The following is a 27415-nucleotide window of genomic DNA, read 5'->3' on the forward strand; positions in this document are numbered from 1 at the left end:
CTTTGGAGCTCAGATTTGAGAGCTTCATAAGAGATGCTGTTAAGAATGGGTAACTTCAGAGGTAACTTGACAATACATGCATACCAGTCTTGGTTTGTGAATAGAGAAGAATAGCTAATTACCTCCAAGGGTGTTTCGAACCTTTCTCCCATTAAGAGGTACTCCTCCAGCACAAGAAAGTTTTTAAGCACTTAATAAACTTTTATTTTTTGTAAACATTTCATGGTTCAAAATAAATAATTTAAGAGTACCTTGATTACAGTAACTGCAGCTTGATTATTTAAGGTTTTACATCTGTATTTGACTACTGTGTGATTTACCAAAATGTGAAATGCTCACATTTCATTTGCATGTCATTTAAAAGGAGGTACCAGAGTTGAATCTCTTCAGGACTATTTAACCAAGGAAAGACTTGGACTTCCTAAAAATACCTACTGAGTATGCACATAAGAAACTGTGCTAATCCAGGTGTATGGAACATCCTAAATTTAGGTCTGTTGAACTTAGGCCTGCAGCCTGGTCAGGTAGGGAGGGTGATCCTTATGGTGTGCTGTGTTTTCTTTCTCCCCAGGAATGAGGCAAGGTGGGGATGTTGGCACACAGTATCGCTCAGCCATCTACACATTTTCTCCTGAACAGATGGAAGCTGCCTTGAGATCTAAGGAAGAATATCAAAAGGTAACATTGGGAAGGGCATGGAATCACTTCACATGTGAGCAGAGGTCAAAGATGTCATCAATTATCACAAAATCGCTTCTTGTGCTGTGCGTTGTCTTTGTGTTGCTATTGAACCTCCTCATTCCAGTACTGAACTTGCATCGTATTTGCTTTAAACTCCAACTTCTATGAGATTTTTTTTTTCTGTGTGAGTCATTTTATAGCTATGCAGGAAGAAAAATTGTTACTTGTGCAGAGATATTTTTAATCTCTTTTACAATTTTATGTGGGTGTGCCAGAGGAGAAAATCTGTGATCTTAAAGCTATTCAAGTGTATCTGGACCCCTCACTTTTAATGGTGTATCCAGACTCTCAGACCCAAGAGTTCTTGAACAATGGGGGAAAGTCCTGATCAATATTTGATCTTGGTAACTCAGAATCACCCACTTGCTGCTTATAAGATGCTTCTATCAAGCCATTCCATAAATGTATTCAGTTAAATGTGATAGCACCTTAGTAAGACTATTTGTTTTGACACTAGAATTTGTGTGAGAGAAGATCACAGTTCTGTTTTTCAGTGAAGATGGATTCTGTCTCTTCCCTGCCACATAAGCTATTGTTTAACCAAAGGTAGAAGGATTAATGGCCTATAGCGTTGCTGCATTGCAATTGCTGTCTGATCTGCCTTGTGGCCTTGTCAATGCAAGATTCAGATTCTGGAGCAGAGATATATAAATTCTTTTAATTTATATAAAAAACCTCCACACCTAGGACATCAAATCTACAGAGAGTAACTATTAAGTAGTGCTAAAAGAAATCAGCTTTCATACATTCATTTATACTATGAATTCCCTCAAGTGTTATGTTAATGAACATGGGGTTTTGGTGTATATTTAATGTTAGAATTAAATGGGGTTTTTTTGAGAGTGAGGTTATATCAGTCAGAAACATCTACCAAGGTCCAAAAAGGAGGTGCACATGCTGAAGTCTTGTGCGGTAGTTTGGTTTGCCTAAATGTGTGTATGACATTGGTGGGCTGAGCTATGTGTGATTTTAGAGTTGGTTTATATATACAGTTGGCATTATTTTGCATGCAAAGAGATGCTCTGAACTGCATTAACTAATTTGCAAGTCGTGCTTAGCAGTGTGATAACTGTGCATGTAAATTAAGTGTTCAGTGACATATATATATGTTTTCTTGTAAGTAACTGAACACATGGGGATAAGTCAGTCTGGCAGGTGTTTATTAACTGAGTGGTTTCTGAAGGTTTGGTATTCATATTCAAAATGCAGAACTTCTTTCTACTCATTGTTTACCTTAGATCCATTCCTTTTCTAAATTGTTTTTGTTCCTTTCTGTTAGCATCTGCTGACCAACATCACATTGTAAATCTCACAGCTTTCAGTTTGCTTTCCCAACTCTATTATTCTCTGCTGTTCTTTGTCATTAAATTAATACAGACTTGAAAGCAAAATTACGATGTAGGAGATTGCAATATGATATTACAGAAATTTCCATCATCAAATAGATTTCCTTAATGGCACAATTTAAAATTTACCTACTTTGAAGTCTATCACCATTTGAAAAGTGTGTATAATTAGTACATTTATATAATTAGGCACAACTCTGAAAGTGATCACATGTAGAGTTTGTTTTTGCATTGAAGTAGGGGGAAGGAAGGGTCTGTGTCACCAGGTAAGGAAACACAACAAATATGTATTGAAATTCCTACAGGATATGTGGTTTCTATGTATTGTTAACAACAATATCTACCATAATATTTGTGGTACTGCAGTAGCAGTAGCATGGTTGTATGAGAAACATACTGAACAAACAACATGTTCAGGAATCTCTTTTCATATGAAATGTTTTACATTATATTATTTTAATGTAAAACAATCACTTTCCTTATCATTGCAGTAATTTAAAATAAATACCAAGCTCTTCTGTCCATGGCACATGCATATCTATGCATGTGGTGACAGATAAAAACATGTGGGGATAGTGTAACACTAGATTTTTCCATGGTAAGCAATGGTGCATACACCAAATAGGGGAAGGACTAACAAATATTGGAAGCACAATAACTGCAATATGTATGAGTGATTCTAGAGTTTCTTGGCATAGCAAATGAATAAAACCAAAACACAGTTTATTTGGTTGTTCACTGGATAATTTTGCATGTGCTCTTAGATGGTATTTTTTAGCTGAGGACCTGGAAGAGAGCTCAGAATGGCCTCTGAACAGAAGATACATATTCGCAGATGATTTCTTTTCATAGGCAGGTAGAGCTGTTAACTTAAAGGAAACATTTTTCTTCTTTGGGTGTAGAAACTGTCCAACCCGAAGTTTATATCATGAATTCCTTCCTCCAAAAAGGCTAGCCAAAAGTGCTAGCTCCTCTGTGGTAGTCAGCCAGCCATGTTCAGCTCTGTCTGCATGCAGGAATCAGTGTGGGCATAGAGGAGCAGATCTGCAGAACAAAGCCTTTTGTACTGAAGATCCAGAAAACACTATGTGCATTTGAAGAGGGTTTACCCTTCTGTAGCTATAGTTTGGTCCTCAGAAGCACACATGCTACTAGCAGGTGGAAGTCACTGGTGCATTTCTGGTATAGCTCCATCAAAATGAGTTCATCTGTCCCAGTGGATAGGAGATTTATTACAAAAGCGCACTTCTGCTCCAAACTGAAACACTAATGTAGCTTATAGCTTTAGGGTAGTGCTATGCTTGAGTGGAGAAATACTGTAGTTAAGTGCACTATGTCCTTAGCTCCTACCAGCCTACGAGTGGGAATCATAATGCACAGTGAGCCCAAGTATCCTGCAGGGTTACATCTATTTTAAGTTGTGAAACTTGCTGCTGATTCATGCAGCTGTTTTAACAGCTGAGAAATGGCAATGCAGCAATGAATATGCATCGAGCCATGTGTCTTTAGCTCTTGATGAAACTGAATGCATACAGTCAGAGTTGGCTAGTGGTAATACATATTGTAATACTATAGTGCTGCCAGTAAACTGTAACACAATCTAAGTGTAATCAGAAAGACATACAGTGAGGGCCAGGGCTTGGTGAAAGTACTGCGAATGAGCTGTTCCATCAGTTTTGCCTGAAGCTGAAGTATTGTAGTGCGGTTGAACCTGGGGTTACTCAATTTTCAAGACAGTTGCTAGGCTGCATTTGGTTGTCAAATGGATTATCTAGGCAATAATCCAAATAGTGAAATCAGGGTGGGAAAAAGTTTGTATGTATGTATGTATATATTTATTCATTTGTTTGTTTATTTATTTATTTTCTGAATCATTTGAAGCATTTCTTTTGTCAAGCACTAACACATTAGGTTTTCAGACTGCAAGAATGTACAGAGTAACTCCTTTCTATGTTTGGCTTATATTAAAGTAGTATGCAAAAAATGCCAACATCTCTGCATCTTCATGTAGGGCAGCACTGACAATGTACACCATGCAGAGGGAGCAAAACACAGGTGTATAACTTTTTTATGAAAGCAAATATTTCTCAGGAGAAGATCCTTCCACAAAGCAACTAAAGGGTCTTTCCGTGAATAATTATGAGTCTTGAGGTCTTGACAGATGTGTTGGGTGATGGGAGGAGGTAATAAACTCCTGATCTGTTATAGCTAAGAGAAGTTGATGGGGAGAACTGCTGTCATTTGATTCATGGTTGTAATCTGGGAGATTAATAAGGGCTGAAACTCACAGGAGTATAGAAATATTGAGATTTTTACAAAGACATTAAAAATGTGGCTTTTACTGTGTTTTACAGTGATGGGTTTGGGGAATGGTGTATGGGATGGGTTTTGTTTTGTTGTTTTTTTTAACTGTTAGAGTCCTGAACAGTTGCATGATAAATCATGGATGACCAGGGGAAAAATGGGGATCAGTGTTATTTTACACAGTTGTGGATTTACAATGCCATCGTTCATTTGCAATGGCCAGCTTTCAGTGTGGCTGCAGTTACACGATAGCACTCCTGATCCTGAACTTGCCACAGGAGATCTTGAAACACACTGAATTAACTTTGAGATTGACTTCACACCACAGTAGTACCTCACAGTACTGGCCTTAAGGAAATGCCGCAGTCTCTGCAGCACAGCAGCCTTACAGGTACTGTGTAAGTTTCATAAGCTAGTTGTGAGGTGATGAGGGAACAGCCTAACAAAATTGTCAGCTGCAAAATCAAGAGCTTCGTATTTGATATCATAGAAAAGAGATTAAAAAGCTGGAGTTTCCTGGTCAGTGCAGTGAGCTTTGGAGCAGCAATCTGCAAGGAAATGAAGTGGTGAGGATTGTATTTGTCAAGGCTGGAGGAAAGGCTGTTTACAGACCTACAGGATTGATGGTTTTGAGTCTTCCATTGCATCAAGGAATGCCCTGTGGAGTGAATTTACATTTATGTGATGTAAAGCATCGCTGTGTGAGTTTAGAACATTCTTTGGCTAGGAGACAGTTTTTCACATGTTTTTTGGCTGGGAAAGTTAAATAGGTCTTTTAAAAAGCAGGTTGTCATTAAAGCAATACAATAGAGCTGATAAAAAAATAACACCTGCTTACTCGCCTTCCAATTATGTCTATTTCAGAGCTTTACATATTGAATTATCCTTGCTTCCCTCTGATGTGAATAGTAGCTACTTGATTCCTGATTGATGGTGGTAGTTTTTATGAAAATAAGCAAATCTGATCTGATAAGCTAAGCCATTATTTGTTTTGTAATCACTCATCTGTGCTACAGAGATACCTTTTTTATGTCCATTCCTCCTGAGAAAGAGAGAGCTGCATTCAGCTGTGGATGAAGAGGTTTTGTGGGAACAGTGGCAACAAGATAAAAGTTCTAATGGCGTGAACTGAATTTCTTTGTTGAATTTAGGCTAAAATGCGTCTATATGATGCATTTATAAAGTTTTGTGGTACATACTGTGTCTATTTTTTCTACCTTTTTGGTAGGGAATTCTGTTACGGTAGGCATGGTCAGTGCCATACGTTTTTCTTTGCAGCCACAACATATGACATGAGTTTACTCAATATTATAGTCATTGTTTATCTGGCTTTTTTTTTTTTTTCCCATGTTTCTGTGCTGTAGAATCTTACCTCATGTTGTGGGTGGAAAAACATCTTAGTATCACCATCGAGATGTCTTGATTTTGAAACTATGAAATGTACAGGATGTGTATGTCCTTATGAAAATGGAAATGAGCACAGGAGGACTAAGGACACCTCTCAAAATTCACTGAGGTCAAGGAGAAATGACACCATCCTATGCAGAGTGCAGTATGCTACCAATTGCTTGCTATTTCTGTTCCCCTGGATGCAACAACAGCACATGTTGCTTGTTTTTGTCAATGCTGAAGAAAGCAAGATTTTTTTATAGCTTTTGATTCTGCATATATGCTGTTCATTTGATCAAAGGCAGGGTGTTTCACTTAGCCCTTTGACTGTTGCAAATATAGCTAATCATGCATTTGAAGTTAGGACTATGAACAACATTATGAAACCATACTTTCTGTTTTACAGTAATTTTTTCATCTGGGTGGCCATGGAGTTCAGCAAAGAAGCCATTTTCTTTATTGTACTGTGAATGTGAAACTGGTGCTTCAAGCTAATGCTTATGTTGGACCTTTAAACTAATGCTAGAAATTGTCCTACAGTAAACTAATGTAAATAGCAAATAGATTTGACTCCAAGAATGGGTTGTAAATAAAACATTTCCTGCTTTATATTGCATGCTCTGTTCAGCTTGCCAGTAATGGAAAAACATCCTAAATTTGACTAGACATCAAGTTTTCATACACTTAGGCAGATGAATTCTCAATCTGCAGGGCAGATCCACGTGCTGATTCAAAAGATGAGGATATAAGGAGCTAAGCTGACTTGCCTACAGGAGTCTAGTGCCATTTGAGTTGTTCTACACTATCTGACCTGGCCTCCAGCTGCCACTCCAGCTGGCATAGGTCTCCTATACGTCGTAGTCATAGCAGTGGTAAGGCAACACACTAAAGCTAAATGCCTTTATATCAGCCTATAAATGTGTTCATAAATGGTTCAGTGGCATACAGGATCATTCTGAGGAGCTTCTGTCTCAGGCTTTTGAATTTCTTGATCTTGATTATGCATCTGTTATGGCACTTTAAAAGTTTCACAAGCATATTAAATGTCAGGAGCATAAATTTGATAAGGATATTAATAATTATGGTTTAAGTGAACAGTGATTTACAGGGAACAGGATATAGTTCTCTTAGGGAATTATAGAATCAGAGTGATTCACAGAATCTCAGGTTGGAAGGGACCTCAAGGATCATCTGGTCCAACCTTTCTTGGGAAAGCATGACCTTCTTGGCAAAGCTGGGTCTAGAAGTCCCAGCACCCCAGAGTGCTCCCTGTCCAGCTGAATCTTAACAGTTTCCAGTGTTGGGGAGTCCACCACATCCCTGGGGAGATTATTGCAATGGCTGGTTGTTCTCATGGTAAAAAATGTTCCTCTTCTGTTCAAGAAGTTTTCAAGGAGCTTAGTTTAAATGAGGTTAGTTATGGGGAGGACATGATAAAATAGTCTACAAGAAGGCCAAGGGAAAAGGAAGATGGTTATGATTAGCTGTTGCTGTTCTGGGTCAGATCCTGTTCTCTTTGGGTTAAACATAGCCCTTAAAAGTGACTTCAGCAAAAATTTCTGGAAGACAAAACCAAAAATCATCTTGAGATGTATCGAGTCTCGCAATGTGTTGAAAGATAAGGCTTACAGTGGGACTCTCCACACTGATCTGAAGAAGGAGAGAGGGGTTGGCTTGGTTTATAGTTTCCATTCAAATTAAAAAAATGAATCAAAAAGTTTCTTGGTTTTTTTCTGGGTTTTTTCATTTTTAAATGACACATACATTTTTAATGAGCATGGTGAAGTCTGCGAGCGTTACTTCTGCTATCCATAGTTTGCTTATCCTTAATGCAAAGCTGTTGGATTCAACCAACACTATTCAAACCCTAAGTTTTCTCAGTGACAAAAATGTGCCAGAGACAGAATTCAGGGAAGTACTCATGGAACACCCTTCTACTGTTTATCCAACTGTAAAATATGAAGCCAAAAATTTGTCTGAAATGGCTTTTCAAATCAAATATAAGAACATAATGGCACTTCAGGAAGTTCCGAGCTCCACAAAGGTGACACATGGAAACAATAGATACTCCACATTTCTATAATATGCTGCTTAGGTTTGGATATAAAAGTGTTCACTTGGGTTCAAACAAGTTGATAACCAGATGTACCACATCATGTGTTGACAGTTGGCATACCCTCATGCGGTTGCATCAGATAGAATCTAATATTAATGTTTGCTGAAGTAAGTCTCCAGATTTTCTCACAGGACACAATGCAGATCAACAGCACAGCTGCAAAGCCAGAACACCACCATTAGAATCAATGGAATTACTTTGGATTTCCAGTAATGCAATTGAGATAAAAATCTGGGCCAGGAGTTTTTCATTTTAAGCATTTTTGTTCCCCAAGGAATTGTCAGAAAATTCTGTGTCATATTTTCTGTTTGAAGTATGACACTTAGTCAACTATAGCTCTCAGCTTTTGGGAAAACAAGTCAATATTTCCTGGAAAGAAAAATCAGAGCATGCTTTAGCCAGCAACGTTGTCATGTCTGTTTTGATCTTGTGATCTTTTTGCATCATGATCTTTTTCTCCTTTATTGAGTTCTACAGATTGCTTGTAGACTAGCCTTGTTTTCTTTTCAATCCAGGATGTATGCTGATTACAGTATGAGCTAGATTGCAGGAGGTCAGAATGGGCTTTCTGATTGATGGGCAATACCATCAATGGTATTATCAGTCTTGTCCTGGAGTTTTGTAGGATTGTGGAAATTAAAGTGATCCAGTTTGGAAAAGCCAGGACATTTCTCTTTGTGTTAATGCATATCCGTCATTCCCAGGAAAACATGAAGTTACAACAGATACTAATGTAAGTACTCTCTCAGTTGTGTATCAATGGGCTTATGCCTATATATGAATCATTTGTACACAGGCATATAAGAATATGAAAATATATTTTGTTAAGAGCTGCTGTGAAACAAAAAGGACAAAACTTGCTGGACGAATGCTCCTATGCTGAAATATTTGGGTTTGTCTGAGGACAAGGAGGGATGGGATATTTGTGAGTTCAGCCCTATTGTTCAAAAATTTCTCTTCAGGAGTCTCTGTTTCTATGACTTTGATTTATTCCTTGGTGCTGTAGCTAGGAATTTTGTCATCTTATGCTGCCTGTGAGCCTAACTGGTGAAGTACCAGCAAGGTAGATGTCTGCATTCACACCATGCATTGCTGACAAGGAAGATCAAGCAAAGCCCACATTACAGCTCTCCATTGAGCTGATGTAGAAAAATCAGGTTTTCTGCCTTTCTCACTTCATTTTCCCACTCCCAAGTATATTTCAGCCTTAATTTGTTGTTTGTTTCCTTCCAATTTGCTTTCCAGCATCTTCCATCATTTGACCTTGCCCCACATCCCTTTCTTCGTAGTTCTGCATTTATTTTGGTCTTGAAATTTTTCACTTTCTTCCTCAGGCCTGTATGTCTGAAAAGTCTTCTCTTTATCCCTGCAGACAACAATAAACTTGTGGTTTTTTCTAGCTGACCTTTATTACATGCCATTTAGTCACAAGGTCTAAAAGTAGATCTAACTACCCAGCATGTCAAGGTAGACAAAATATATTCCCTCTTTTGCAGCCTAAAGCATCTTAAGGTACCTCCCTCTGCAGAACCATGTAGGTGTATGCTCTGCAGGGCCACTGCAGAAAGTGTCACCAAATACTGAGAAATCACAGAATCATGGATTGGTTTGTGTTGGAAGGGACCTTAAACCTCATCTAGTTGCAATCCCCTGCCATGGGCAGGGACCCCTTCCACTAGACAAGGTTGCTCCAAGCCCTGTCCAACCTGGCCTTGAGCACTGCCAGGGATGGGGCAGCCACAGCTTGTCTGGGTGCCACTTGCACTCACAGTAAAAGTATTTCTTCCTAATGTCTGGTCTAAATCTCCCCTCACTGAGTTTAAAGCCATTCCCCCTAATCTTATCACTACTTGCCCTTGTCAAAAGCCCCTCTCCAAGTTTCTTGTCTGCCCCTTTAGGTACTGGAAGGCTGCTCTAAGGTAATGACACAGTGCTCCCAGCCTCCAGTACTCTGTATTTTTTGGTTTTGACCTTTCCCCAAGCAATCAGCTTCCTATGGCTTATTTAGGTTAATGTATTTCCATTCTGGTTGCTCCTTTCTCCTTTGCTTTGGTTATTTTTAGGTGAGCCAGTTAAACCACATCTTTTTCAATTTTTAAAGGAACTGTATTAAAGATGTTCATAGAAGAAAAACTTTTACACATAAAAGCACTTTGTAAGCTAGTAGGAAAAGGCATAATGAAGACCCATAGCCCAAAGCTTAAACTAGGTGAAGGTATATACTTGTAACAGCAGGTGACTGACAGTGAAAGCCAGGGATGCACCATCTCTTCAGCAGAATAGTGTTATTCAACTAAGTATTTTTTATTGGGAAAGATGTATAGTCAAAATTATAGCTGTATGCATCAATGTTCTCATATCAGTGACTTTCACCAGAAAGATTCTCTAAGTTTAGTTTTGAGATTTCTTGAAGTTTTTGTCTGTTAAAATCAGCTTTTTTTAAAAAAAAAAGAAAATCAGTTTTCTTTTTTATGTGGAAAAAAGCAAACAACGACAACAACAAAAGCATACCAGAACTGAATAGACTATCAGAGAATTAATTTAATCAGTGATCTAAATAAAGGTCAAATAAACTCCATGGGCACACATTTCTGTAGATGTTCCTGTATTGTTTGTTCCTAGCTGTAAAATTTTTGGATTTCACCTTCCTAGTTGCAGAATTTGAGGTTTAACTATGCCACAATGATCTCAAATGTGCAGGGTGAGCACCCTGCCATTATCAGCATTTGCTGTAACTCTGACCTTTATGTCATCTTCCAATTTTACCAGCACTAATTTTATAATTATTTCTAAGGCTTTATCACTATGCTTCATAATGATTCTGGTGAAAATCCACCTCAATCCAGTTATCATTTGCTGTATTGATACCATGTAGCACTTCCTTTATTTTTAATCAAAACAGTTATATGGTACTAAATAAATGTAAAATATTAACTATTGTGTCTACAAAGTTTCCTTTGTCAGCTAAACTTTGTCATCTCATCAAAGAAAGATGTTGGGTTTATATTTGACCTGTTTTCTACAAAAACATGGTGATTGGCACTAATTATATTCCTTGCCATTTGAATGTCATTTCATTTTTGTTTGTTTGTTTTTGTTTTTAACCAAGTACAAATTGGCACAGTGTTGTGTGTCTTGTCTTACTTGTCCCTTTTGAAGTGCTGCAGGAAATCGGTGCTTATTCCTTCTTTTAGAATATTCAATACTAACCATCCACTGCTTGTGTGAAAAATGCATTCTTCTAAAAAGTTGAATAATTAGGCAACTTTGGGCTTACTGATTGGTTCTTCATGCTGAAGGACTCCCAACTGTTATCCTAGAATATGTGACAAATTAATTGTCTCCAGCAAATACAATTCATTGACAACTTTCAGCCCAAAAGGTAAAGTTTTATGGAGCTTAAAACACCCAAAGAAAATATCTGAAAAAAGATGAGCTATAAATTGCGGTGAAGGCTTGTAGCATCCTTCCTCCTATTCCGCATACACACACAAACGTGCACTTTAAATTTAATGTCCCTCATTTTACTTTCTGTATTTTTTATTTTTACCTCAATCAGCTAATTATATCTTGGATGATTATTTTTCATCCCACTCTTCTTGCCATTATATATACGTGGTGGCTATTTTATGTGCCAACAATCATAGGAAATAAATTTCCCCATTATCCCATGAGATGTTATTATAAGAAAAACGTCCAGAGCAAAATCAGGGGATTTAACAGGGCTGGAGAAAAACCTGATTTCTGTCATTGCCCTCTAGTGGCCTCGCTGCAGGTCTGCAGTATCATGAAATGCAGGAGCTCGTTTTCCTCTCTGTGTGCAGCCACCAGGGTTCTTGTCATTTCAGCATCCTAAAGTTGTTTGTCCACATCTGTGTAAGCCCCAGAGCACTGTTTTATATATCAGCTAAAAGTAGAAGTATCCTACTGGTGTTTGTAGATAATGACAACAGGATATTCTGTGGATTTTATATTTTGCTATGGAAAAGAGGAAGATGCATGTACTCTATCTTAACATTATTTACTAACTGAGGTTGGACGGGGAAACACTCGTGTATGATGGCTAATCATTTAAATATATACACTCTAGAGAAGTAGTTGTAATTTTTTTGACACAATTTTCTGCCTCCATTGCTGTGTATAGTTGTGAATTCATCACATAGTCCACCTGAAGGAAAGCCTACCAAATGTTTCATCCCATTTATTTCTAAATTATCCTTCCATCTTGTTGTGGAAATCTTCACTGGTATCCACAGGGACTGATCACTGTGTCTGTGCAGGTCCACTTGAAGATGCAGAAGTGTTGAAGGTCCATGGGAGTTGATGGTTTTGCTGAGGATCTGCAACCTCATTGGTACGCACAATAATGAGCACTCAGCACCTTTCAGATTGATTCTTCACCATTGTCATGCTCAATGCTTGACACTGGAGAGAGACCACAGAAATCAATGGGGTCTAATTTTCATTTTGCAAATAGAAAGCATGTAACCTACCCCCACCACTCAGTTCTATTGGAAGTTAATGTTTCAACTAATGTATCAGTAAAGTGCAGTAAGCAGTATAAATTAGATATTTACAAGACATACCAATGGGAGAAAGAAGGGTGAATAATGCTTGTGTTGGAGAAGGATCATAACAAGAATGGGCTTTTGTGAAATGAAAAATCAAAACAAAACTTGAGGCAATTATATTCATTTTAAATGCTAAAATCAGATGAAATGAAACACTGCTTCAGACTCATTTCTGTTTTTTACTTTGAGTTAAAACACAATGCACGACTGTATTATATCTTGTTAGTCTTAAAAGTTGAGTGACTTTTTTGCCATAAAATGCCTGTCTAATATATATTGACTTTATATGATGTTATATTTCTGCACTATCCAGGAAGGAGAGGAAGGAAAAAATCTTTACAGGGCATTTTTGAAATGACAGCACAGTTCTGGCTTTGATAGTTGTTTTAGGTTAGGCATTAATTTAGCATCACGAGAAAATCGCAGCTTTCATTAGAGCGCAGAGCACAGGCAATTCAAACACCTGTGCAAAAGAGATGAAAGCACATTTATTTAGAATCATAAAATCATAGAATCATTTAGGTTGGAAAAGACCTTTAAGATCAGAGATCCGAAAAAACCCAAAAACACACCAACCCCCCACAAACACCAAAAACACAAACCCACACCCAAAAAACCACACCCCACCACCACCCAAAAACCCACCTCTTGTGTCCAATTTGTACCCATTCCCCTTGTCCTTCATGTTTGCCACTGAGAAGAGCCTGGCTCCATCCTCGTGACACTCCCCCTTTAAAAACACTAATAAGGTCACCCCTCAATCTCCTCTTCTCCAAACTATAGAGACCCAGCTCCCTCAGTCTTTCCTCATACGGGAGATGCTCCACTCCCTTGATCATCTTAGTTGCCCTGCGCTGGACTCTCTCCAGCAGGTCCCTGTTATCCTAACACTGCCAAGTCCACCCCTAAACCATGTCCATAAGTGCCACATCTACACGTCTTTTAAGTACCCCCAGGTATGGTGGCTCCCACCACTGCCCTGGGCAGCCTGTTCCAATGCTTGACAGCCCTTTTGGGGAATAAATGTTTCCTAATATCCAGTCTAGACCTCCCCTGGTGCCACTTGAGGCCATTTCTTCTTGTTCTATTGCTTGTTACTTGGGAGAGGAGACCAACCCTACCTGGATACAACCTCCTGTCAGGTAGTTGTAGAAAGTGAGAAGGTTTCCCCTAAGACTGCTTTTCTCCAGGCTAAACAACTTCAGTTCCCTCAGCCACTCCTTGTAAGACTGTGGTCTTCCCCAGTGCTGAGGTCAGACTGGCAGGCCTGTAGTTCCCCAGATCCTCCTTCCGGCCCCTTCTGATGCAAAATGTGTATCACATTTGCTAACCGCCAGTCAACTGGGATCTCCCTCAATAGCCAGGATCCCTGATAAATGATGGAAAGTGGCTTGGTAAGCACTTCCACCAGCTCCCCTAGTACTTTTGCATGGATCCTATCTGGCCCTATAGACTGGTGTGTCTAAGTGGTGTAGCAGGTTGCTGACCATTTCCTCTTGGAATAAAGGGACTTCATTCTGCTCCCCATCCCTGTCTTCCAGCTTAGGAGGATAGGCACCTGGAGAATAACTGTTCTTACTATTAAAGACTGAGGTAAAGAAGGCATTAAGTACCTCAGCCTTTCCTCATCCTTTATCACTATGTTTCACCCTGCATCCAATAAAGGATGGAGATTTGCGTGTTTGTGGATGTGCATTGAAGGCGTAGGAAAAAAATATTGCAGCTTTGAACTTACTTCAAAAATGACTCACTCCCTCTGGTGGGAACATTTAATTCTGAATGTGTGATGCTGATTTCCCTCCTCCTCTTGCATCCACCCCCCTTCTCCACATTCGCATTCATCTTGCTTCGCGTGACATCTGCTCTGTGTGCTGCAGAGCAGCACTTTGGTTTCTATGGTAGCTGCTGTAGCCAGCAGACCCACGGACTGGGTGGGAAAGGAGGAAGAAAAAGCCCAGTGTGGCTGGATTTAGGTGTATGATGGTTGATCACACTTTGCCATTGAGCTGGGATGCATTCTGAGAGGGTGCCCCAAGGCTAGGTTGCTCCCATGGCCAGCAACTGCTGGGGCATCCAAGGCCAGGGACATTTGCTTTCTTTCCCTGTGTGAAGTGGCTGAAGGACAATAGTCAAGTGGAGGGTGTGAAGAACAGCAGATTGTGGGTTTGGTTGAACTTCAGTCTGTATTTCTTTTTGTCTTGTTTAGGTCTCCAATTTTGCAGTAAATGGTTCTCAGCTTCTGCCTCTCAGATGGTGAAAATGCAGATGCCAGACCTAAGATATTATAATTAAGTGTCTATTTATAACATAGTTTGACATTAGAATTACCATGTCATTTTTTAAACAAGAGAGGATAATGCCAGTTCACAATCTACACCTGTAGCTGAGTTTTTTGTTGTGGTTTTGGGGTTTGGTTTTGGTGATATTATTATTATTATTATTATATTTTAAACACAGTTTTTGTTTGATTTATTCTGGCTCTGAATTCATTAAGAGGCCTGAATTAGTATCCTACCATATTGTCTGTGGCTTCTTTGCTCCTGTCTCCCCAGGTATAAACACCAGGATTCTGAGCTGGCTCACTTCAGCTATGGTGAGTTGAATAAAATAAAGAGCCCACATAGACTAGACTAGACTAGACTAGAATCAGTTTGATTGAAAGAGACCTTTAAGATCATCAAGTACAACCATTACCCCAGTACTGCCAAGACTACCACCAAACCTTGTCACTGGGGGCCTCATCCATACATATTTTGAACACTTCCAGGGTGGTGATTCCACTACTTTCCTGGGCAATCTGTTCCAATGTCTGAGCACTCTCTCTGTGAACAAATTTTTTGCTAATATAGAAATCTAAACCTGCCCTGGAGCAACTTGAGGCTGTTACCTCTTGTCCTATCGCTTGTTACCTGGGAGAAAAGACTGACCTCCATCTCACTACAACCTCCTGTCAGGCAGTTGTAGAGATCAGTAAGGTCCCCCTGAGCCTTCTCTCCTCCAGACTGAACACCCCCAGTTCCCTCAGTTGTTCCTCACAGGACTTGTGCTCCTGACCCTTCACCAGCTTCTTTGCCCTTCTCTGGACCCGCTCCAGATCTCAATGTCTTTCCTGCAGTGAGGGGCTTAGAACTGAACACAGGATTCCAGGTGCGGCCTCACCAGTGCCAAGTACAGGAGGATGATCCTGGCACGATTTCTTTAATGCTTAGAATTTCAGGATGCTAAGGCCAAGTGTTTTGTCTTATGTGAGCAATATTTTGCATTTTCAGGCATGCCTGCTATACTCTGTATGACTGTATTATCTATGGGTGTTTGTACCTTGCATCTTTTCCACTTTGTCAGTTATTCCCATTTAATCCTATATTATCTGTCACTGAGGCTTTATTAGTGTGCCAGATATCAGAAACCCCTCAGTCTGTTTTAAGTAGTCATCAGTGGCATGATACATTCTCTGAAACTCAGTTGTAGTCTGTTGTATGTGGCTTTCTGGTGCTGCTCTAAAATAACCCAAATTAAACTTCATTAGAAGAAAAAAAGTTACAGAAAATTATGGCAAAAGAAGAAGAAGAAGAAGACAACCTTTTGGCAGGCTCCTTAGAAGCTATGGTTGCCATTTTAAAGTGGCACTTGGTTGCCTGTTCTACCCTTAGTCTTCTTCCAGTTTTCCTGTAATGGTTTTGTTCATTGCCATAACTTTGACTATAAATGTTTTCTCTGGAAGCTGAGATCATCCCACATTTTCCAGTATTTGACCCTGAACAGTCATAGGCCCTGTGGTCCACTTTGAAGAGGTGGAACATGAATTCTGGTCATAGGAGATGTCACATCACTAGAGGAAGGGATGGCTTGAGCATTTACTTGGAGAAGGTTAAGATATTTTCCTAAAATGATGTGAGGAAACTGTGAATAGTAACGACATAAGACAAAAGACAAAATTCCAACAGCTGAGGGCTCTTTGCAATTGTGCAGACATCTGATTATTTAGATATTTTATAATAGTTGTGTTAGACATATATTCTATATTATATTTTCTAGATTTTATTTTATATATAATATGTACATCTCATATATATATATATAAAACATATATATTATAGATGTTATATACTGTTGTAAGTCACTTGGGCCCAGCATTTTACATGCATGGTACCCTTCTCATGTTCCCAACTTCCATTTGATTTTTTTGCTTGGTACATATAGCTCACACTACTGCTACTAGTATAATGCACCCTAGTTCTTTCTTATCATTCTTAGAGTCTGTAGCATCTTGGTTGTAGGTGGACCATAACTATATTTGCATTTTATTGTGTTTCTTTCGCAACAGCTGTTTTGTTGGTTTTTTTTCTTGAGATCAGTTCGTGTATGACTTATGTGTCTATGGATTGATTGATGTTTGAAGATAATATTAAAAATGAGATTAGCACATAGCAATGATATATTAAATAGTGTAATTCATCATTCTGCAGAGGCCATCATTAATTTAATTTGTTTAATTAAAATAACCCATTAAAATGCTGGTGCTGGATTTAGTTACTGGCATAAAAACACTACTGGCTTCCCGTTTGTTAATGGGACATTATATTATACAAGGTCTCAACAACTTCAACATTTTGCTAATTGAGTCAGCAGTTCAATTAGAAATTAGCGTTGTTGGGAAGGAAAAACAAATCAAATATAGAACCTAGTTAGCATTTAAAACTTAAAACAGGGGGTTTCCTTATTTTCTTTTTAGTGAGTGTGAGCTGGAGGTTAGGTTGTTATGTGAACATTAAAAAATGTCATCACCCGACCTGCTTTATGCCTGACAATGCGTCATGTTTATACTGAGGGAAAGAAGCAAACAAAACAAAATGAAAAGGTAATGAGGTAGAACATGGAGGAGCTGTGAAATCTTCCTCTCAGAGAGCTCTGCAATGTTTATTAACGCTGTTGGTTCAATATAAAAATGCAACCTGCAATAAAATACCACTCTGTAGTTTTCCATTTCAATTTGTACTTTTTGAATTTGCCCGTGGTAGAAAAGACAAAAATGAAATAATTCCATATCTGAGTGTAAAGGCTCAAAATACATCCATGCTGGTAAGCAGGTTTCATTTCTACTCTGGTTTTGAAGCATTTTACACAGAGTAGACAAAGTCCAGTTTAACCCTTTGATGAACCACAGAATCCCAGGTTGGAAAGGACCTCAAGGATCATCTGGTCCAACCTTTCTAGGCAAAGCGTGACCTAGACTAGATGTCCCAGTGTCCTGGTCAGACAAGTCTTAAAAGTGTCCAACACTGGAGAGTCCACCACTTACCTGGGGAATTATTCCAGTGGCTGATTGTTCTCATGGTGAAAAATTGTCCTCTTGTGTCCAAAAGTAAAATTGTGTGTCCAGTCAGAATGTCCCCAGGAGTAACTTGTGCCCATCACACCTCATCCTTTCTGCGTGACTCCTTGTAAAAAGGGAGTCTCTGTCTTTTTTGTGCCCACTCTTTAAATACTGGAACATGGTGCTAAGGTCTCCCCTGAACCGCCTTTTCTCCAGGCTGAACAAGCCCAGCTCTCTCAGCCTTTTCTCATGCGGTTGCTGAGTCCTTGGATCACTTTTGTGACCTTTCTCTGGACCCTTTCCAGTCTGTAAGGTCTGGAGTTGCAGTGTTGTTAGCATTATAGCCCTAACCTTCCTGCAGGTTGTCCTTCTGCATAGCTGTTCAGGGTCTGCCTTCTCTTGCAACCTTCTCTCTGTGGCTTAAGTTTGTGGAGCGTCAAAGTGAAGCCCCCAAACACTAACTTTTTTCTGTACAAAAATACAGTTAATGCCTGTGCTTGGGACTGGATGAGCCATCCTGGATGATCTACACCGGTTACTAAAACTTGAACACAAGTGTCTGTGGCTTAGTAATTCTGTAGTAGGGGCTAGGGTAAGAATTTGTTTCTCTAACATAGCACCTGATGCAGTTTGAGGTGCTCTGGGATATTGGAGACACATGTATGGGGTTGTTAGATAGGTTGAAGGACTTGCAGGAGTCCTGAATACTACTTCTGCTCAGGATTTGGAGATTAAAGCAAAGTATCCATATACAGGTAACTGAATTCAACCCCTAGTTAACTCGAAGGCACCTCTGCTGCAGGTTTGTGCAGAACAGAGTCTAACACATGAGCTACAATTAAGCAACTTTTTGGGTTATCTCCTTGGGTGCTTTTGTTCTTTATCCCAGATGCATGTGAAAGCTACACTGATAATGGTGGGCTAAACATGGTTATGGCCTGGGCCCAAGTGCTGCCCTGCAACTGTGCACACTCTTCAGCTGCTGGTGTGGTTGCTGGCATGGTTTTAGCCTTGTCTGGCTGGTAACCTCAAAAGCAATGTCCATGAGAGATTTGAGGGTGATAATGTGAAGAACAGTTCCCAAGAGGCAGTTTCAGTGTGACCAGACCATAGGGAGCAGGAGAGTCTGGTTGCTTGGATGTGAGCCCAGCTGCACTGCCTGGCCTATGGACTGCATAATGAACAATGAATGACTGAACACGCTTTATTTTCAAGTATGAATGCAGCCATTCCACATCAAGAATTACTTCTGTGAATGAGAAGGATTTACACTGTTGCTTTTGGTCATGGTGAAATCAAGGAATACACTTCTTCACAATTGTTTTAAATAGTACACTTCACTTAGATGGATGTCATTTTGCCTGTTGAAAAAATTGATGAAAGCATTTAGCAAAACCAGTGCCTTAGCCTTCTCTGTTGGTTGGAGATTTTCTGATGCTTCAAGCTGTGAGAAGGGGTAGGACCTGGGGGTACTTCTGGGTGACTGTGAGGCAGCAAAGAGGTACAGGGGGGTAGATCTGGGATCTATCCAGATACTTTTGGTAGAACTGGGGAATGAGAGCTGTCATGATAATAAGGAAGACGTTAGCTCAGACCTGCCATTGTATTGTGCACAACTCTGGTCACTCATCCATCCACTACAGATGCAGAAAAGTCTTACTAGTATGATCAGGGAATACAGACGTATTAAATAAGAAAAAGCAGTGATTTGTTATCTAGTGAACAAACTGAAAAAAATATATACTTCTTCTTTTTTCTGCAAATAGGGAAGGAGTAAATGTCAGGGAAGGGGGAAAAGCTGTTTAAGATAAAGAATAATGTTAGCACAAATCCAGGTGGGTATAAATTTGCCATCTTTACATCTAGGTTTGGAAATTAGGTGTTTTATAATCATTAGAGCAGCTGGGTTCAGAAACAGCTGGCCAAACAGAATAGAGGCAATAAGAAATCTGATGATTTATGCGACAGTGCTCACAAAGTTCATGAAAGGAAGTATGTGAACTTCCAGTGGCAGGAAACTGAAGTTGATAACACAGGAGGATGTCTTTCAGACCTCTGGCCCTATCAGTGCAAACTGCTGCTATTTTATGAACTAATGTGTCCTCTTTTTTTTCCTATTTTAAAAGAGCTGGTACTGCCTCAAGCGATTATACTGTATCACATGCCTTGTGTTTATGAATTTATAGATTCACTGGGAGAACCTTGTTTATCAGTATTCAGTTTCCTGGACCCTTCAGTACACCCACTATACACAGCTGTTTGCGTAATGTCACAAGAAGCCTGATGCACTGAAAAGACATGATATACACAAAATAAGCAAGTTCTATGGCCGGAGAGTACTCTGATGATGGTAGAAAGCTAGGTTTACTGGCATCATATGCTGACAGCCACTTAAATTGTAGATGACTGCTTGTCAACATCATCATGAAATACATTCTCTAAAGGTACCGATGAAAAACTTGCATACTGACCATAAAACTCCCAACATCTTAATGATGACCATGAACAGAGAAAGCTTCTCTTCCCATGCAACAATCTCAGTTGTTGTAAGATGATTTCTTCTTTTTGTATATATATAGGTATATTTATTTCTCTTACTTTTATCATTCCCAAATGTCAGTTAAGTTCATAAAAGTGGATCTGATTAAAGATGAGGTAGAGGGCCCCTAAAATTTGGGACCTCTCATGCACCAAAGTTCATTTAGATCCTTGTCAATTGGTATATGAGCTTGGGCAATAACCAAGAAGAAGTTAAGAAAAATGAGCGTGAACATACTCTTGCAAATAAGACATGCAAACCTAATCATAAAGTCCTAATTTTAGAGTTAACTAGACGCTATGTTGTGATCAGCAAACCTGTTCACCAACAAATGATAGCTTTGGAATTTACTTCCACCAGTGAATTTAGGGTGAATACAGATCACAAACAGGTAAAATACTTGAAGTTAGCCTCTTGACAGAGACTGAATGATTAGAATCAAGGAAGTCTATATTCATCGAGTAAACTGACAAATAGTCTATGAATGGATGCAATGTGGGTTTTAGATCTTTTAAACAGATCCTAATTTCCACTTTCAGGCTTCATTTTGCCAAAGACATCAACACTTTAAATAAGTACTAGATGTTGGGCTTCATTTTGCCAAAGACATCAACACTTTAAATAAGTACTAGATGTTGGTCATCAATGTTGTCTTCTGCAGGACCAGAGGTTTCCTGTCAGTAAACATATTTAATTTGGATGATCAGGGTATCTGAAAACAATACTGAATATTGCAGCACAGCCCTGATGTGGAGAACTGGATTGCAAATGTAGCTTGATTTATTTATTTTTTTTACCACTAGGTTAATTATTGCTTTGATTATAGAGCTAGAATTGCCATCTGTCACAAGCTCTGTGGGATGACCAAGCTTATTTTGGCTTAGTGTTTTGCTACATATAATGTTTATTATTCCCCAAAATAATATAATGTGGGACAGATACTATCATCCTGGGACAGCTTGTCATGTGATGACTTTTCTCATATCATCATACTGTACTCTAATGCAATTATATTTTCATGTGCCACTCGATTAGGCTGTGAGCTACATGACATTATGTTGTGCATAGCTTAGAGTTGTGACACAGACATGGGGAAATGGTGCATCTGACTGACATATCTCATCCGTTTAATTCATGTTATTTCCATGTAACAAGTGCCTAGCAGTTAGCCAGTAGCTTTCTTGAAAGCTGAGAGCACTTGGGAAAATAGGATATTACCGTCAGATTAAAATATCTTCATTTTGTTAAGGATCCTTCTCAAATCTGTCACAAAACAGCCCGCTTCTCCTTTGCATTGTGAAGCTGTAAGATCAAATCTCCTGGTGCTGACTGTTATTGCTGTATTACAAGGAAAAAGTCATAAGCACATCCAGTTTTGTTTGAAGTTTTGCAGATAGAAGAGAATATTTAACTATCATCCTAAACTGAAAATACTTCCAGGTGAGAAAACACAAACCAGTGGAAAAACCACTAAATAAACATGCAGATGCATTATCCCCTAGCTCAAGTCTTAATTGAGTTTGGGCTCTAATTCTGGAGAAATTCTGTTCTCAGCCTTGCTATGGCAAGGGCTGCAGCTAACAGGAAAAGTTTCAAGCTCTTTGCTGTGTAAAGTTTGGGAAAAAAACTCACATTCTGGGCCAGAACTGAATTAAGGGATCAGGCTTACACACAGGCAAGTTAATACAGTGACAGCACCAAAGCCTCTTGCAGGTGTTTTTCCACCTCCCCCCCAAAAAATAGGTAGAGGAAAATTGTAGGATGTGTCACTCTTACCTATTAGCCGCTAAAAAGATACCTCCATGTCTCTGCATGCCATTCCACCCTGTCACTTCCTCCTTGCTTCCTCAGGCTTTTCCTTTGCATTTTTTGATCTAGAAACAATAAAGGATTTTTGAACCCAAGATGTGTGTGCAGAACAACTGCAGAATTACCGGGTTGGTTTGAATGTTTCATATTAAGCTAATCAACCATAAGGAGAAGGGAGAGAGCCAGAGTGCTACCTCCTTTTTCAGTTTATTGAAGTGATGCTGATGGAAATCCTTAAAACCATTTCTAATCATATAAAAAGCAGGAAAATAAAAGAAGGAAAATTAATTGCCAGCAGCCTAGCTTTCATGATGAGCTCTACTGACAAAATGCAATGTCTGTCTATAGGCAGTGAATAAAGTGCATGTGATTTCCAACTCCAGGAGATGAGAATATAAAATCTGTAGCTGGTCTCTTGTCACCGCCTCTTCTGGACGACCAGAAAAAAATCCTTTGGTTGTGGGGTTTTTTTTCTCTCTTTTCACAATTTTTTCTGTGGAACACTGTGCAAACAAGCTTCAAAACCTGGGTTACCAAGCTTTTCAATTAAATTCCCATCAAAACCACAAATGGAAAAATCAGTGTGGTTCATCTAGCATTTCTAAAGTAGCTCATATACTGCTGGATAAATGACACACTGGCAGTGTTGGTTCCCCCCACCTCCCCCAATATTTTTGTTAATGATTTTAAAAAACAGATATTGTAGGGTCTTACTTCCGAAACCTGAAACAAACTTAAAAGCCTGTTTTCTTCTCCTTCATGCATTAGGTATGACTTCTGAGAAACCACTTGGTTATTACTTTGTATGTGTGTATTTATATCAGCTGTTTTGTTGGTAGGATACCAATAAAAGCATATTCTTCCTTGGGCAGCAGTGCTGAGGACCTGTGAAATGCAAGCACGCGGGTCTGTGTGTGCTCCAGAGGACACCCTCCAGCCATGCCTGAGGCAGTGCTTGCAAGTCCCGTCATAGGGCAGAGCTATTTTTGAGGGTGAGCCTCAGAGGATACACATGAGATACTCAAGGAGATCTGCGATTTCAGACAAGGTAGCACGATCTGGAAGCATTGTAGATGTTTTTGCTGCATGTCTGTGCAAGCGGGTGCAAAAACAGTGGTAAGTTGTGAACCTAGCTGCAGTGTCAGCATCATTTTAATTAAATATATATTGCTTTATTTAGATATAGATAGCATCAGTTGCATTATTTCTTTAAATAAAGGACTGGAATGCAAATGGTGTGCATTTAAGTGTAGAGAGCCAATGATGGTATTATAGTGGGAAAAAACATCTAAATTAAACACAGAGAAAAGATTCTCAGTGATATTACTGCTTATGGCAGACTTGGTTGAAATGTGCATTCACCCATTATCTTAACTCCTCATGTGCACACAAATTGCATTCCCAGCTTATTCGGAGCTTGCATACTGTTAGCACAGTCACCAGGGTGTTTGGGCAGCATTATTAAAACAGCATTAGTATGCAGCAAGGTGCTCCTCGCCCTGCTAAATCACTTTGTAAAGTAGGCCTTCGAGCTCTCCCTCTTTTTGTTCTGACAGTGCTACTCCTCGTGCTTCTGATGCAAGACTAATAAGACTTAAAAGTAGAGAGCTGAATTAAGTAGATGGGAAATAAAGGCGGGGGTAGAGGCTAAACTGGGCTGAAGGCAGAGGGAGAGTGAACATAGTTGGGGAGAGGTCCCAGGGAGTCGGGCTGTGGCAATATGGCACAAGAGGCCCCAGCAGAAGGGAACCGGAGCTTATTCTGGGTCTGGTATGATAAAGATGGCTGAAGTGTCAGCATTAAAGAGCCAAAAAATTAACAAAACCCAATATTTGCAAACCAAGATGACCCGGTGAAATGATGCATGTGAAAAAGAAGAGAATGAGGAATATAGAGGACATAATGCACAAAGAAAATAGAGAAATAAGTGGCTGGAAAATTAGAATATTTCTGTTGTAAGGAAAGAACATTCAAGCCATCTTTTCCTACTGACTTTCAGTTCAAGAATGCTTCTAACCAAACAGAATGCTGTATTCCTGGTCCTATATGGTATTTTTTAACACTTGCCAAATGGTGTCTGCTATCTTGTAACAGATGTAAAAGATTATTTCCCAAATCTGCAAGAATTGTCACTTTACACTTGCAAAGTGAAGACGTCTTGACTGGAAATACAGGAAGAATGAATTATGCATGGAAAGTGCTGCATGCCTATTTTTAATGGTGCATGGGCATAGTCTGAAATATTATTTGTTTCCTTGGCTTATGTTTAAGAGGGATGTGAGTAGGGAAAGAATAAGAAGGTGAAGAAGGAAATCTGCCTTAAAAGCATGTGCTGAGATTTCCTGATGACAGAGATACAAGTCCAGCACTGCAGAGCAATACTGCTCTGTGAGGAACTAAAATTAGTATGTATAAAATGCTAGTAACTTCATGGTACCTCTGTCACCATCACTAATAAAATTGCATTACAGCTGCAGGGCAAGGCAGCATTAACAGTAGGCTCCCTAAATTCAGGCCAGTTAAATGGTTTATTTATTAATTAGCAAAGCAGAAGCAATCCTGATCAGAGCAGCATTTTCCCTTGCAGCATGGAAGAGGAATGCACATTTCCTCCCATTGTTTTGGAAGTGACAATTTGGAACATCAGCTGGAAGACATGACAACTTTCCCACTGTGCTGGCTTGTCGCAAGTGATAGATAGGCCATGCTCCCCCATCAAAGACCTCACGCATCCCTTGTTTATATCCAGTTGTAAGGAACGGGGAGAATGAACAGCTTGCACATCAGAAAGTTTGTATTGGAGGGGAGATTAATGAGATGAAGATGTACTTGCTAGAGCTGTTTGGATCCTTAGAGGAGTCTGAATGAAAGACTCCGAACAGAGAATGTGTTCAGGTTGTAGCTTCAGTACACCATAATACATATAAGGGGGAATACAATTAGTATTTCATTTTAAATTGAATTTTTAGTCCCTCAATTAAGGCAAACAGATTTCTTTCCAGCAGTTCTGTTATTCTTTGTAGGCTGTGTAGGGCAGGTCCGAAAACACGTTGTGTTCCTTAGGAAACATCAAGATTGTTGAGGCTGATGTGCTTGCTTTTGTTTCACATTAAAACATCTAAAATTTGATCTTTGTGTGCATGCAAAAGAATTGAGATATCCTGAGAGAAGGAGGATTTGTGACTACTGCCCTATCTGTGATTTCTGAGAGACTGCTCCCCAGCACTAATTTCTTGATGATACTGGTGATGCGAGACCTCCAGCCACATTTGCACTGACCCTGTATTATCACCTGATTGGAAGGAAGCCCTACCTTGAGAAGTTTTCATGGCAAACAGCAGGTTCTTCAATTTTGATCTAATGATCATAGATACTTTAGTGGAGGGCTGTAGAAGAGAATAAAGTTGATTAAGGCAGCACGAAGAGCAAGAAGCAAGGCTTCGTTAGGGATTTCTTCCCAGCCTCTAGTGATGAATGGGACCTTGATGGGTGTTTCTGTCAGCTAATTCTTCCCACCGTTTAGGAGACCTTAGTGACCTCTCAATATCCTCTGGTTTTCCTCTCCCTTTTTTAAAAGCTCAAACATTGAGAATATCCTGCTTGACACTGATCTCCATATGAGATGGGGTTGTGTTGGTACTTTGCTGTTTAATAACTACTAACTTTATTGCAACTGTATAATGGAGTTGAGTGGTTGAGAACATTTATACTTAGAGAGGTAAATAGGCCATTAAGCAGATAGTCCACATGCTCTGTAGGAATACCACTACAGAGCTGGCAGAGCACACATGATGTGTTTGTCTTCTACTTCTGTAACAAATAAGATATTATACAGTAATACTCCTTCCTTTCACTGCCTCTTCCTTTTGGAAGGTATGGGAAATATGTGCAGCCTCCTGTAGGCTGGTTTGGCAGGTGCCTACAGCTGGCATTACTTTGGCAGTTGTAAGACCCAGGTGCCTAGCTCTGACCAGTTTACCCATGGCATCTACAAATCAGTTCTTATATGACCTGGCTTGGCCAGCTTGCTTCTTGAAGTATGCGGTGTAAAGCGTTATGGTTAGTACCTTTCTTCTCATTTTTAAAAATCTCATTTATTCTTCACAAACTATGGGTAGTGAATGCGTCACCATACTAGAAGAGTAAGAGCAAACACTGCATGCAGTGACCAAAACTCCCAACTGTTTACATCAACATGCAATGCCTCTAACAAGTTTTCAGGTAACTGTATGGTTTCATCACGAATTCCATCTTGCGATGTTGTGGTATGTATCACCCTCAAGCATGTAAAATCACAGAGTGTAGTAAGGAAGTCACATTCAAGGCTAAAATTACATTAAAATTTTGGCATGCCCAAGAGATTTTTGAGTGAAAAGTGACATCAAGATTCCTTTAAATTCTGGAAATATGGCTCCTGCCATGTGTTTGCAATCATGACTTTGTGCCTGTTGACTCTGAGGGAAGCAATTAATTCATTTTTGGGTCATAGACTGGGGGATCTGCTTTTCATGTTGTAACAAATGTCTCTTGGTTCCTTGGGGAAAAATCTGTCCTATATCATAGCAGTGTAATGCTGTTTTTTCATATATGTGTTATATTCTCATGCAGTTATATCTTCTGTACTACACATGAAAATTGCAGTGACCCCTTGCAGACCGATCATTAGCTGATATAAATAATCACAGCTCTGGTGGTTTGCAGGCATTCACTTTGTTTTATGATAGCTGAGAATATGACCCGTATCCTTTCAAACCTGCTGTGGTAACGAACTCGGAGCCCAATCCTGCTTTCAGCAAGCCTAGGAGACCTTTTGCAAATAGCTAATGGTGCTTGAGGAGGCCCCAGTTCTTATAGCTTGCTTTATGTACTACTTGCAGTTTTAAGGTTTGGGAATATGTTAACTTAGCTCTGATGAGAAGGGGAAAAGGCAGCAGTGCTGTTCTTCATCTGCAGAAGTACATTTGTTGGGTAGGCTGTGTTCTTTTAATGCTTTCCTCAAATGCCATTTTGTAACAGTAAAATGCTCACTAAAAATACTAAAATATTTTTAGTTGTCGAGTACAAATCAGATTGAGCTGCACATTTCCCTCGTGAGTAAAAGTGATGAGTTTGTGTTCATTAACTCGGGGCCATCTGGTGCAGACATGCTGCAGTCTGTGAATCAAACATGCATCAAACTCCAGGGATCAGAATAACTGCCAGACCCAGTGTTTGGGGGGCTTGGGGGTGGAGGGAAGAGGAAGAGGGGAGTCAACTATACGTTTCACTCCTTTTAAAAATTAACTC

At 39.5% G+C, this 27415-nt stretch overlaps 1 protein-coding gene across 1 annotated transcript in view; it reads left to right on the forward strand.

The window, feature by feature from the left end:
* The window catches only part of MSRA (methionine sulfoxide reductase A), a 282899-nt gene that overhangs the window by 185285 nt on the left and 70199 nt on the right, over nt 1-27415 (forward strand). Inside the window, exon 5 of the mRNA XM_061372202.1 lies at nt 572-678. Coding sequence (XP_061228186.1) covers nt 572-678 — 107 coding nt within the window. The remainder of the gene's footprint in view (nt 1-571; nt 679-27415) is intronic.

The sequence above is a fragment of the Neopsephotus bourkii genome, unplaced genomic scaffold (assembly GCF_033783945.1).
Source record: "Neopsephotus bourkii isolate Nb327-2 ecotype Australia unplaced genomic scaffold, CSIRO-AGI_Nbou_v1 NB_1600, whole genome shotgun sequence".
Lineage (NCBI taxonomy): Eukaryota > Metazoa > Chordata > Aves > Psittaciformes > Psittacidae > Neopsephotus > Neopsephotus bourkii.